Source organism: Haliotis asinina, chromosome 9 (genome assembly GCF_037392515.1).
Source record: "Haliotis asinina isolate JCU_RB_2024 chromosome 9, JCU_Hal_asi_v2, whole genome shotgun sequence".
Classification (NCBI taxonomy): Eukaryota; Metazoa; Mollusca; class Gastropoda; order Lepetellida; family Haliotidae; genus Haliotis; species Haliotis asinina.
Window position 1 is genome coordinate 33,154,218 of NC_090288.1, and position 13,492 is coordinate 33,167,709.

At 40.2% G+C, this 13,492-nt stretch overlaps 1 protein-coding gene across 1 annotated transcript; it reads right to left on the reverse strand.

The window, feature by feature from the left end:
• Positions 1-1,734: 1,734 nt before the first annotated feature.
• LOC137297102 (uncharacterized) lies at positions 1,735-6,676 on the reverse strand. The gene is made up of 3 exons (XM_067829085.1): positions 6,566-6,676; positions 3,653-4,813; positions 1,735-2,894 (listed from the first exon to the last, which is right to left on the reverse strand). Exons 1-3 carry the CDS (start codon positions 6,570-6,572, stop codon positions 1,822-1,824), a joined length of 2,241 nt encoding a protein of 746 aa, XP_067685186.1. The 5' UTR covers positions 6,573-6,676; the 3' UTR covers positions 1,735-1,821.
• Positions 6,677-13,492: the final 6,816 nt, after the last annotated feature.

Below are 13,492 nucleotides of genomic sequence, written 5' to 3' on the forward strand. Positions count from 1 at the left end.
CAACTAAACTGTTTTGTGCCCCATATGGCAGCGCCATAGGTCAATATAGGTTGAACTAAAGTATTAGTAGACTGATGCTCACGCTGTAAATCACAGGAGCGTCTGGTCCAGATCGGAAAATTTACAGACCGGCGTTATAAAGCTGGAATATTCGATAGCAACAAAGAAACAAACACGAAGGGAAAATCATAGGGGCGAGACCAGGTAGAAGCCGAGGAGACACATTTAATGAATGGAGAGAGTTATTCGGACATTTGAACTCATATATTTTTGTCATTGTGCATTATATATGCATATTTCATATATTGTATTGATAAGGTCTACGTTACGTATGTGGAACATAAATAATAGATTATTCTGTCCTCTTATCAAACTTTTCCTTGATACATTTCTAATATCCCAATGCATCATGAGTGTGAAAATTTATTTAAATTTAAAGAGACATAACAAGAGACTTTTAGCAATATTACAGCAATATCATGACGGCGGGCACCACAAATGGGATTCACACATTGTATCCATGTCGGAAATGGAACCCAGACCTTCGGCGTGACGCGCGAACGGTTTAATCACTAGGTGCCACTTCAAGCGGTTCACAACAACTAGCCTTATTCTGTTATCTGTACTCGCTTGACGTTTACACAGCATGTAACATGTACACTGAAAGTACTCCGTTACTTAGTAACTGTCCATTCCTTACAAACAACGATGTGCTAAAACAAGTGCTGAATGACGTCACAAATAATTAAAGACATATTAACGAAAGTTCCGTTCATCAGTTGACGAACAATGTGATATGATGATTTATTCTCACATTACCCTGCGGTATGTGCATTATATACACATACCCTATACTCCTATCACAATGAATGGCGCACATGGCTGAAGACGATACCCAAAGAGTCAAGGATATGAAACTGTAAGAGATTTATTACAATAACTATGCATTCTGTTACCTCAGCAACTGTTCGTTTCAAGAAAAGGAAAGTGAGTACTAAAACTATAGAATGATTTTACACATATACTGAACAGTAAACGAAACGCCAGCCTGGAAAAATGAAATCTCATAAAAGTAAGCGTTCATGTTTATGTGTTCTGTTTAGAAAGTTGATAAAACACAGTTGTGTTTCTTTAGATGCTCAGTAGAGTTCACAAACAAATTAGCGTACAGCAGTGGAAGAAAACTGTGACACGATAGATTCAAGCACTGACATGTGGTATGTGCAATATGTACGGTTACTTTTACAGTTAACAGATTCTGATAACATGCTGAGGCAACCTTGCTGAAAATGTTAGCAATGAAATATGTTTAGTACAATAATTAAGTAACCATATATTTACACCAGACGGTCAATTCCACATCTGAACACCGACTAACAACATTTTGTAAAACATACTTGCGGAGTGAACTGATACACTTATTCACCATTTGAGACTTAAAACAGATAAACTTGAACTGGTACAAGCAACCATACATACACGTCGTCATATGAGCGAAATAGGTTGACCGTTAAACCGCATTTCACCTCACCTTCTTGCTGATTACAATGGTCGTTATTACTATTGCTGCGACAGTTGATGGCCATTATCGTTAACCATTATCGTTAACCATTATCGTTAACCATGCTTGTGGTTGTTCATGACTACTGTTAAAGTTGTATTCGTTGATATTAAACATATAACGCCATAACCTAAACTCCCAGTGCCATGAATGCTAAACACTCGGTCCCTGTCTCCGGATACATCATCAATACACAAGTGTGTCATTGGCAGTGGTTGTTAACGTATTACTATCCATGTGAAATCTGACTGAAAGGAGGTTTACCCTTGCATGGAAGATAACGCTATCGTTACAAATGTTTTCAGTCCAGCCTCCAGAACGCTTACATTACCGTTTGCACACATTTCCACTTCCTTTTGGATTTCTACTCTGAAATGGAGATTCATAGCAGCTTCTATCTCTCGTTCTTGTTTCGAGACTTCCTCCTCGTACTGCATTTGATGTCTTTCTATCATCATTTTGTAATCCCGAATGTCTTGCTGCAGTGCATGTATTTCAGAGGACCCCGTGGAATCGCTTAACCGTTCCTGTTTCAGATCCTGTAGCCAATTTTGAAGTTGGGCAAGTTTTTCAGACATCTCGGCTTTAGTCTTTTCATGCTTCTTCTTCCACTCTCGCTTCATGGAATCTTTCCTTTCCTGGACCTCCATCATGTGCCGAAGTCTCAGCTGTTCCTCTCTCTCCTTCATAATCCTCCCAGCGGAAAGATGCATCCAGTTGTTGTAGCACCTTCCCTTGTTGTCAACTATCATGTTATCAACTGCTCTGAGTAATGATTGGACATCTTGATTTCGATCTTGTTCTGATTCTGACCTGTTGTTAAATACCACAAACCTATTTTGACACGCGATGACAAGCCTTTTCAGTTCACCCGGTGATTCTGCAATAAATTCCTCAACAGTGAGACTGTCCCGAATCAAATCATCCTTTCTTGTAAACAAGATTATTAGATACTTCATCATGACGTCTCCAAATATTTGTGAAAGGAGATCCACCGTAGTTTGCACTTCCTCTGTAAAGCGGTCGATCTTGATGACCAGGACAAAAGCATGAATACCTGGAACAGTCAACCAAACACAGCGGGCCACTTCTCTGGCAATTTCTTCAGTGGTCATACTGGTACCAAACATTCCAGGTGTGTCAATAATATGAATCTCGCGCCCATATCTTTCGGCTACACCCTTTTGGCATTGGCCTGTTTTTGATCGACTTGATACACCTGTGTGGAAAATTTCTCTGTTGAGGATGTTGTTCCCAGTGAGACTTTTACCAGATCCTGATGATCCTAGAAGCACCATCTTGATAGCCTCAGTGGAACTTCCCTGTCCATCAGCTGAAATATATGCTTCAAAATGAGTCACGGATCAGCGAGACATGTGTCAATTTGTTTTCTGGAAATACAAGGTTAATGGCAGTCGGGAGATGACTTTGTTTGAGTTATAAATGGTTCTAGGAAATGCAGACAGCATTTTCTAATAATTGTACTGCGTCTATCATATCAATGATTGGAATTTAGCAATTGTTTGTGGCGATTTCAGGAGATGATTTCACGTTTGCTTTGTTGTATAGTGTAAGCAGATGTGAAATGCAGCAAGATGGCCATTAGAAATACATATCATTCAACTTAAGGCTCTACCATAGGGCATGTTTTGTGTTTGTTATTTAACACGGTACGACGGCGATATGTAACTATGAATGCGTGAATCAGACAATCCAGTGATTGACATCATGAGCATGGATCTGCTCTAGTTTGGATGCGATGAACCACTTCGGCGAGAATGAACCGATCTTAAGGGAGAGTAGGTAATGCACACTTGAATGTCGGATGCATTGCAGTTTGCATTTAATTTTTAGGCTGCATGTAGACGTGTTTTTGAAAATACTGGGAGGGTCTGTTTTTTCGGGTTTGTTTTCAGAACACAACAAATGGTATAGTGTTCTGGAAATAACTTGCAGTATGTCGCACATGACACAACTTTTAGCTCAGACGGCAACACCTACAGAAAGAAAACCAAATCCCAGGAGTCGACCCCAAGCGTTATATATGTGATAGTTTCAGGAATAAGATACACGATGTTAAGATTGCAGTACCGGTGAAAGTTGGGCGATCACATATAAGTTTTGAACTTGAAGGTCTGTACGAATCCATATTGCGAAACGCGTCAACAGCTTGGGGTCTGTACGGCCACATTGGTTGATGACAAAACGACAGCAGTCTGTGTAACCATTCCTCTTTTGACATGCAACACGCCGTCCCATTCTGGAATGTGTAAACTTCTGGTCCGTCCTTATCATGGAACACAATACCATTGAAATGGTTTATGTTAACACACAGTACATATTTGTCTGTACAGTGTTCTAGAATAGCATAAACATCTATCAAATCAGAAGGTGCTTCCTGAAATGACCCTTTCCCAGTTAAAACGATCATGTCTGTTTTCAGTTTGTTGTATAGCCTTTGTATCAGTTCATTTATGTCCACGCAGAAATTAAATGCATTCATATAACGCGTCTTTGTTTTGTAATCACGTTTATTAAATGGTTCCTCGGAGATGCCTATGTAGAATCGTCCACCTTTCTGAAGCTTTGACATTGAAGTGATGTTATCTTTCAGTTTCAGATCATGCCAAATCCAGTCAGTTACATCTTCAACTGCTTTTTCACCATGTGCCTGTTGTGGAAGCGATTTCAACTCTGACTCTCTGTCTTCATGTAGTGGTATATCGACAAGACTGGTGTGTCGGACCATGTTTGCAGCCACTTGATCTTCATTATCTCCACCACGCCTCAATATCGTAGCGATGACAGAACAGGGAGCATTTACATTTTCAAAGTCATTTCGCATTTTTGTTTTGGTGTCTAAAGTCGATACACCATGAATTTTGGTAATTCTGAATAACAGAAAGTCCTGAAAACGTTCAAAACACGAGACATTCGATAACCATTTTCGGGAAAAATAGTCACTGTATTGACAACCACTCGGAAGCATAGTAGAAAACCGTTTTCCGATAGCTTCATCAAGTAATTCCAGGTCCCTGTCCCATTGCTGTTGCCCACAAACGTGTATCAGCAGAACCCCTCCGTCTGAATTCAGCAAGGCGTTTGCGGCCTTCGCCAGCTGACGTAACGTCCTCTCCTTCTGTGGCGTTTTCTTGCTCGTTACAGTTGCCCTGCTCACATGTTCTAACAGGACGCTTTCATTAAGATTTTTCTGTTTGTACTCTTCTTCTGTTTGTTGGCAGGATTTACATTCTGGAAAAAAGACATTCAAAGTGTGACGAGTTTGAAAAGCGCTTGCCAGGTAAAATCGTCCATGAGCATGTGTTAATGGATCACTATCAAATATCATAACTCGGCAAAATATACAGAGCACTAGCTTTTATTCCAGTTTATGAAATAAACTTCCATTTGAATTTGATGAAACGTGCTCAACATGCCGAATGTGGCGGTAGCGTAGTTTAGTTGTTAACGCCACGCTAAAGACCAAGGGTTGATTCCCACATGCGTACAGCATGTGAAGCCCGTTGTCTCTCGCCTTGATACACCTTGAATAAACATGTCACCATTCACCAGTGGCGTGAAATGTACCACTTTCATTTCAACTTATCGTATCGATAATCTATCGAACTTAATTATGGCTAATCGATGTCTGTGGTCTGTCTTGGAGAGTGAGTGAGTGAGTTTAGTTTTACGTCGCACTTAGCAATATTCCAGCTATATGGCGACGGTCTGTAAATAACCGAGTCTGGACCAGACAATCCAGTGATCAGCAACATGAACATCGATCTGCGCAATTGGGAACCGATGACATGTGTCAACCAAGTCAGCTAGTCTGACCACCCGATCCCGTTAGTCGCCTCTTACGACAAGCATAGTCACCTTTTATGGCAAGCATGGGTTGCTGAAGGCCTATTCTACCCCGGGACCTTCACGGGTTGTCTGTATTAGTAGCCAGTCGGCGCCATACTAGATATTGCTAGAGTATTGCTAAAAGCGTCATATAACCCAGCTGATGCACTCGCTGTTTACAACCCTGCTCTAGCGCCATAAACACTGCAAACGATTTGTCTCACACAAAGGCATAGTAGCCAGCGATCCCAATTGTGACACTGACAGGCGGTGATACAACAGTTACGTGTGTACTAAATATAGTCTGGGCATTCCTCATCTATAAATAGCAGGAGACGGTTTTCCGGATTGTATCGTAATACGTCCACGTCACAATAACTTGTAACTGCGTAGATTCTTCGTTTGTAATAAGATATATGTAAATGCACAAAATGAGTGTTGCTCAATGATGGTGTTTTCACATCGCTCTTTCATTTTTGTTTAACCTGTACGCTGACAACGTTGATAAGCCCTGCGTCACCGCAGAAATAGCATTATATTACAGTTAGAAAAATACACAGCTGAAAACTATAGAAATACATCACCACGTATAATCGATAAAACTAATTAAAAGTGGCTGAATTTCAGGTGAGATACGAAGACACATAAAAAACTATGTAAGAAATATAATTCATAATATTCACAGTAACTTCATCCGGGGTATTTTTTACTCACCCTGAGCATATACTTCCCACCCAAGGTTCAGCCTTACTTAGAACATTTACTGTATGCAATGCACATATGATGACATCGAAGACTGATTTCTCCGGTAACTTGGGGGAACCAACTGCAAACCGTATGCAGATTAACTGTGGAGGATCATGTATAAAATTACTGAAAAGCATGTGTAAATATCATGCATGGGAACAGTTGTGTTTTGGTGTACAATTTTGTTAAGAATTCGCCAAGTTTCACTGATTTCAGCCACTAATGGAAATATAACACATCATTTCATGTGTAAACAGTACCTTTAAAAGTATGGAATATTTTTGCAAAATTTAGCTGAGAATAGTTGACTAAGGTAAGTGGCTATATTTACACCAGTGAGTCTAAACTTTTGGTGGGAAGTATTATTATATTCATTTCAGTACTTCTTTAAGAATTATTTATACTTACTGTCCATGCTTTGTCGGAAGACAAGCACATCGCAAGTACACCTACGACGACATCAGTGGGAGGGTTGCACACAGGTGATGCTGTGACGGGCGTGCACCACAGCGTGTGTGTTGGTATACACAAGGGAGCTAGTTTAAATATAAACCTGCCACACATGACTAAACGGGTACAATGAGTAACTTTTCCACAGCTGTGTCTATGGCATACCGTGGGATACTCGTAACTGTTTCGTAAAACAAAACTCCAAAGCACTACCAACAGTTAAAAACGGACGAATATTAATATTGTATCGAGTTAAAAGTTTTTGGAAAATAGGTTACTGTGAATATTATGAATTAACCTCCCATCTTCCACTATCATAAATCTTTCAAGGGTCTCGCTGAACACTGGAAAAACATGGGCCTTATGTCTCTTATTCGGAAAGAATGAAACTAACATAGCCAAGGAGCAATACAAGTACTTGCATTTATGCATATTATTATCAACCTTTCTTATCAAATCACATGTAGCACGTATACACATCATGTCTAATATAGGGATGTGACGGGTCCAAATTTTCTACCTGGGTACCTCACTCATATTACTCTACCCTACCCGGATACCCGTTATGGTAATTCTTGACATCAAATCCATACGAAATGGCATTATATTTTGCAGTTCGGATGCTAAACTTCGGAGCTTTTCAATATCTTATGCATGTTTTACATTCAAACTCGGTTACTGTGAATTATGTCTAAATCTTCAAAGACAATACAACTTTTAATCATGAAAGAATAACATATTACATTGTTTAATCAATTAGTCACATGATCATAACGGGTCAGGGTATTGAGATGGGTACCCGGATCCAACTCAATGCCCACCCGTCCCGCGTATCCGGGTTACCCGTCCGCGCCCTAGTCTAATTCATAGGGAACTCCAAAAACGTTATTGCCATACATACCCCCTCGAGAGTTGGGGCGGTGGGGTGGCGTAGTGGTTTAAACGTTCGTTCGGGTTTGATTGCCCACATGAGTACAATGTGTGAAGTCAATATCTGGTGTTTCCCGCTGCGATATAGCTGAAATATTGCCACAAAATATCACATAACACTTACCGCCTAGTTACTTAAGGGGTTGAGTATATGTGCGAGTTGGTCATATACAACTCCTTAATTATGATTACATATGGCCTTAAGGAGGTTGCATATCAAATATCCAAATGTCAAGAAATTGCTAAATTTGGTATCATTTTGCAGTGATACACTGTCACTGGATATAACTGAAAATTCCGATTCCTCTCAGCGGTGCACCTGTGAATTCATCGCATCAGATCAGTACGTACATATAATGGTTCTGTTTACATACGGAAACATGAGTCTCATTGACCTATACAAGCAATGACTTTGCATTGAAATGGAATGAGGACTATGATATGCAACTTCTTTTATTCAGCGTGTGCGACGTTTCGACATAGATACTAATGTCGTTGAAAAGCAAATGGTACAGGGTAATAATTCTGTGGAGTGAATATATACATGAATTGTTGTTACAATGAATGAGAAGAAGATGTGTTGTTTATACAAATAATGGGGTTGGAGTACACAAACTGATGGGAAGCCAGAAGTTAATAAGGAGTATGGTATAGGAGGGTGTTGTTATAACAAAGTGGGTTGAAGTACAGAATTATTTTAACAAGTGATGATACGTTAGTGGAATTTAGTAGCCCTCATCTCTGTTGATGCCACTGTCATACGTGACACTTCAGACTTCCTGACCCTCACTAACAACATCCTGATTGACACCAGCACCTACCAACAGCTGAAGAATAATCCATAAATCATAGTCCTCATTCTTCATCAACTCAACTTCTAGAATGCCTAGCAAAGAAGTAATGACTTTTCCGCTGATCCAATTTTTTTTCGTGTGAAAGGGGAAACAAACATCACAAACAAATCTGGTTACACTCAATATCAATTCCCTGTTACATAGGAAAATGGTATTTAAAATGAATTGTAATTGTAAATATTAATAATACCGTATTTCTTTATTTTATGTCGAGGTGTATGCGGCACGACCTTAACTAAGGCGTCACAAACTGTCCTTGTTTGCTGAGTCGTAAAATGATTGGCGATGCATCTGGCTCAAACCGGTTATATGTTTTTTTTGCGCTTTTTCAGTGTGGTTCTGTGATGCACAGTGAGATTGATAGGATATTAATTCGGTACCAGACCCCCAAACGTTTCCGGCGGCTGCGCCTCGTTATGAGATTTCCACAATTTCTAGACTAGATTTCCATTTTCAGAGCTCGCTGTGCGACAGAACACACTGTACGACGTGTTTGCAAGGATAAGAGGAAGCTCGTATGTACCAGATCATACTGATTAATACTTATGTATCCAGTTAAATGAATTAGTCTGAAAGGTCTGGACTGGTTATTGCACTATGTTGAACAATAGGACGGACCCCAGTCACCAGGGAATGAGTCTGTTGTGTAATCTATGTTTGTAGGTGAATGTCTGGAAGATGGGCATTAGGTACTCACTGACCCCTTTGTACAGATTTCAGAGATGTTCTCCTATCATTTATTCTATTTGTAGCTGTAACACTAACGTCAGCGAGCGAGCATGATTTTAAGCAGTTTGGATTCAGCAATATAAAAATGGGGAACCAGAAATGGACCTCATTTTGTACAAAAGTGCGGAATGAAATCCGGGTTTTCGGCGTGACGGGCGAAAGCCATAACCACTTTGCTAACCCACTTCCCATTTCCTTAAGCATCAATAACCATGGCAACATTCTGTATTCTAGAATGTCACGTCGGAATCAACTCACAAATTAATGGAAATATGAATTGTATTGATTCGCATAAATTCAATGAATACACACATGTCGCCACACAGGAATTCACTTTTTTAAGCATTAAATTATAGTGGGACACATACGCAGCTAATACAGTCCGATTAGAGTACCATCCTTTTGTACACGTGTACTATTACAAGCTGACCCCCATATGAGCCGCTGGCGCAGGTGAGGTTGACTGATTCGAGAGACTAGGGTTTATGGATCCATCAAGAAACGTCACTCTTGCTGGTTTGTAGAACTCTCGTTTTACTGCTGCGTGATGCGTGGTGATTTACCCTGGGGAGTAAACAACTCTTGCTGCCACTAGGCGCACCGAGTTTATTGTGGCTGTCTCATCCTAACGAGGTACATAATTGACAGCTGGGTGGACTGGGACACATAGTCACAGCACTTTGTCCAAGTTTACTGCACGTTGCTTTACCCGCAACTAGGTGCACCTGTTCATGTGGCCACCATCTGGTCATATACCACCGGATTCGTGGGTTCCAAGGTTTTTACACTCAGTCATAGGTGGGCTCGATCCCGAAACCTCAACCTCGCTTGATCACTAGCCTGGCGCCTTAGCCAGCTCGTCCACCATGCCCCCCCCCTTCACACACACACACACACACACAATACCGTATTTCTAGTTTCCCCGAGAGTCTCTGAAACTTTGATTGCTTCATGGTTAAGGCTAAATGAATACACGATGCCCAAAAGTAGTTTCCGTGCTGATAACCGACCGCACATGGTCTTCAGCAGTTAGTTCTGGTGGTAGGGGAGTCTGCTGGTCAAAGCCTTCACGATGTGGTCAAGTGTGACCCAGTACTCACTCATCAGATTGTGGCAACTGATGGCCACATACTAGGACTGTGCAACAAGTGATGATTATAAATCTTTATTCAAGTTGGGCTACATTTCTTATGAGTGTTAGACCTGCTTCAGTCATCAGCGTGACCGGTTCACCGCATTCACTGTGTTGACAGTGTTGCGAGCTTCTTCTTATAGCTCTCCCAAGATATACGGCCACAGGAAAGTCGGGATGCTGTTGAACAAGTCAAGGATGAAATTGTTGCCGGTAGTAGTGTTGGTGTTGAATGGATCTGAAATATAAAATGGATTTTAGAGTCATTAGGTGAATGGAGAGGCAATTAATATGTCAAGACGGACCTTTTTTGTCATAACTAATGTTTATCATCTCTAATGTTTATCGTCGAGGGCAGAGAGGGGTACCCTTGTGGTTTAAGGGTCTTCACGCCGAAAGCTCGAGTTTAAGACAAGAAAGGTCGACTCAAATCCTGCCTTCGCGGGAACCAATCATTATACGCTGTTGTCAAGCCATGTTTGTTTTGTTTCGCACTCATTCCGGCTGTATGGCGGCGTCTGTAAATAATCGATTAGTCGCCTCTTACGACTAGGATAGCTTATTTATGACCAGTTCCAACCCGGATCTTCCCATGTCACTATATTCAGGAATCATAGAGACAGTCTAGAATTCTCATTGAGATTTACGTATACATTCGTATAGACCATCTCGTCACGATATGGCTGAGATACTGCCGATGTGACGTTACATATTAACTCACTCACTCACTCGTATAGACTTACTTCGTGATCAAGCAAACAGACGAGCCTGATGTCTCGATCACGTTAGTCGAGAGTACGGTCATTTAGGATCAGTTCTAATCCGACTCAAAACTCACACCAACAGTCTAGAGTGAGTGAGTGAGTTTAGTTTTACGCCGCACTCAGCAATATTCCAGCTATATGGCGGCGGTCTGTGAATAATCGAGTCTAGACCAGACAATCTAGTGACCAACAACATGAGCATCGATCTGCGCAATTGGGAATCGATGACATGTGTCAACCAAGTCAGCGAGCCTGACCACCCGATCCCGTCAGTCGCCTCTTATGGCAAGCATGGGTTCACGAGTACCAACAGTCTAGAATTTTCATTGAGATTTACATATATATTCGTATAAACTTACTTAAGACACATGTCTTTCCGTCAGGATAGTAAGGGACATATCCTGGGAAACAGTTACATTTGTAATCGCCGTACATGTTGTGGCAGTAGCCGTTGGGGCACAGGGCAGCGTTGGTTTGGTTACATTCGTCGATATCTGTAAAAGGAGACACTCCATGTGAGTGTTTTGTTTCGAGTAAGGCTTTATAAACTGATATACGAAACAATAACTTATCAAATTTTTAGGAACATAACAGCACAAAGAGGGCATTGCATCTGAAATAAAACTATTTACCATTTGGAATTTTTTCATGATTCTCATTATTTCTTGGTAATAAATTTCAATTTCCTCTATCATATAATGCAATAATTTCCATTATAGTAATTTCCGTGTTACTGTTGCTATCTAGAGACAAATCTGTCTCATCACACACAGAGTTAGTGAGTGGGTTAACATTTATAGTCACATCGGCAATATTTCAACCATATCGTGACTAAATCAAAACCAAATTATAGATGGACAAAAGTGAAAAGTAAAATAGAAATATCTGTCAACGAAGGACATTAAACTAACTAGATAATCACAGATATTAATATAAACATAGAAAGTGTATCTAAAATACTGTAACCATACATGGCGAAATAACATAAAATTTAAGCTATGGGTCGCCAACAACTAAAGGCAGATCACCATACTAGGGACCTATCACATGAAGAAATAGGTGAAATTTGAAAGGACTGGTGTTTGTTCAGTGAAGGAGCAATATTTACGAATTAACTCTTCAGGTTACTGACCTATACATTCAAAAGTCTGTAAACTGATTTCAAATCCTTCATAGCAGACGCAGGTGGAGGCGGTACCAGCGGCATTGTTGATGCACTTGCCTCCGAAACCACATCCAGTGAGAGTGCAGTTGGTGGGGGCTGGAAGTATAACATGACCTCACACTGAGGGGAATCGATCCCGTGTCATCGTGCATTGGCGTGATCATCAGTACCCCAAGCTAAAATATTACCTGTATAGATCTAAGCGTGGATCCATGTATTTGTTAACTCATTTGGCCAAGTATTATTATATATTTTCAAACTGAAGGATCTTTTAGAAAAAAATGTGCCACGTTTATTCAGTAATACATAATATAGTTACAGGTACAAGGACTTACTTGCAGCGTAGGCACTTCCAGCGAAGACGAAGATAAAACAAGCAGCCACAAAAACAACCATTCTGTTTGGTGAGGAGACCTGAGCAGTTGAGATGATCTGAACAGGAGAGGACTCAGAGAGATACTGATTTTCACCAGACACTGCCATCCTTTTATACAGGAACCTTTGACGCAAAACACCCATACACAATGGCTCCCCGGCATAATGTGATAAATCACTTTTTTGTTAATACTCAGATGAATTAGACTTTGAATGTCACAATGGACACTAAAATTGAGTTCAGGCCAGGTGATGGCAATAGCGTGGTCACTGTACTAGAGGTCAGTTCCGACTCCTCGGTGACCCAAGTTGACCGAGGTATCACCTCAGTATATTTTCCCAAAGCAAAATTTGCGCACAGGTTATATGCAATACGTGAATTATGATGAAACTGCTTTAAAACATTTTGGATGTTTTTTTCACTATTTTCATTTACAGGAATGCATTGTAAAATCATACCAGCAAACAAAAAACAGTACATCATGATTCATTTGAGGAACACATTATGTACACATCTAAACAGCTTTTAGGTTAATATAGATCTAGCTTAACAATATATGTAACGTTGACCAGAATATTTGTTGTTTTTGTTTAAAATAACACCAGAACGTTTATTCAGTACCATTTGATAAATGAAGGTATTCGGTAAGTGGATATTTAACATGGCCCCTTTAACATTTCAACCAAACAGAGACGATAGAAGTTTCACATACACAAAATAGTAATTGTTAGTCAGTCATCGAAGGATTGTAAGATAACTAGAGTATCAAACATGGAGACTAAAACAAACATGTAAATGTATAACTACTTTATTTACGAAGACAAATGCAAATTAAAAACAAGCTACAGGTCACCATCAACTGAGGATAGATCACTATACTAGGGACCATGGAGACTAAAACAAACATGTAAATGTATAACTACTTTATTTACGAA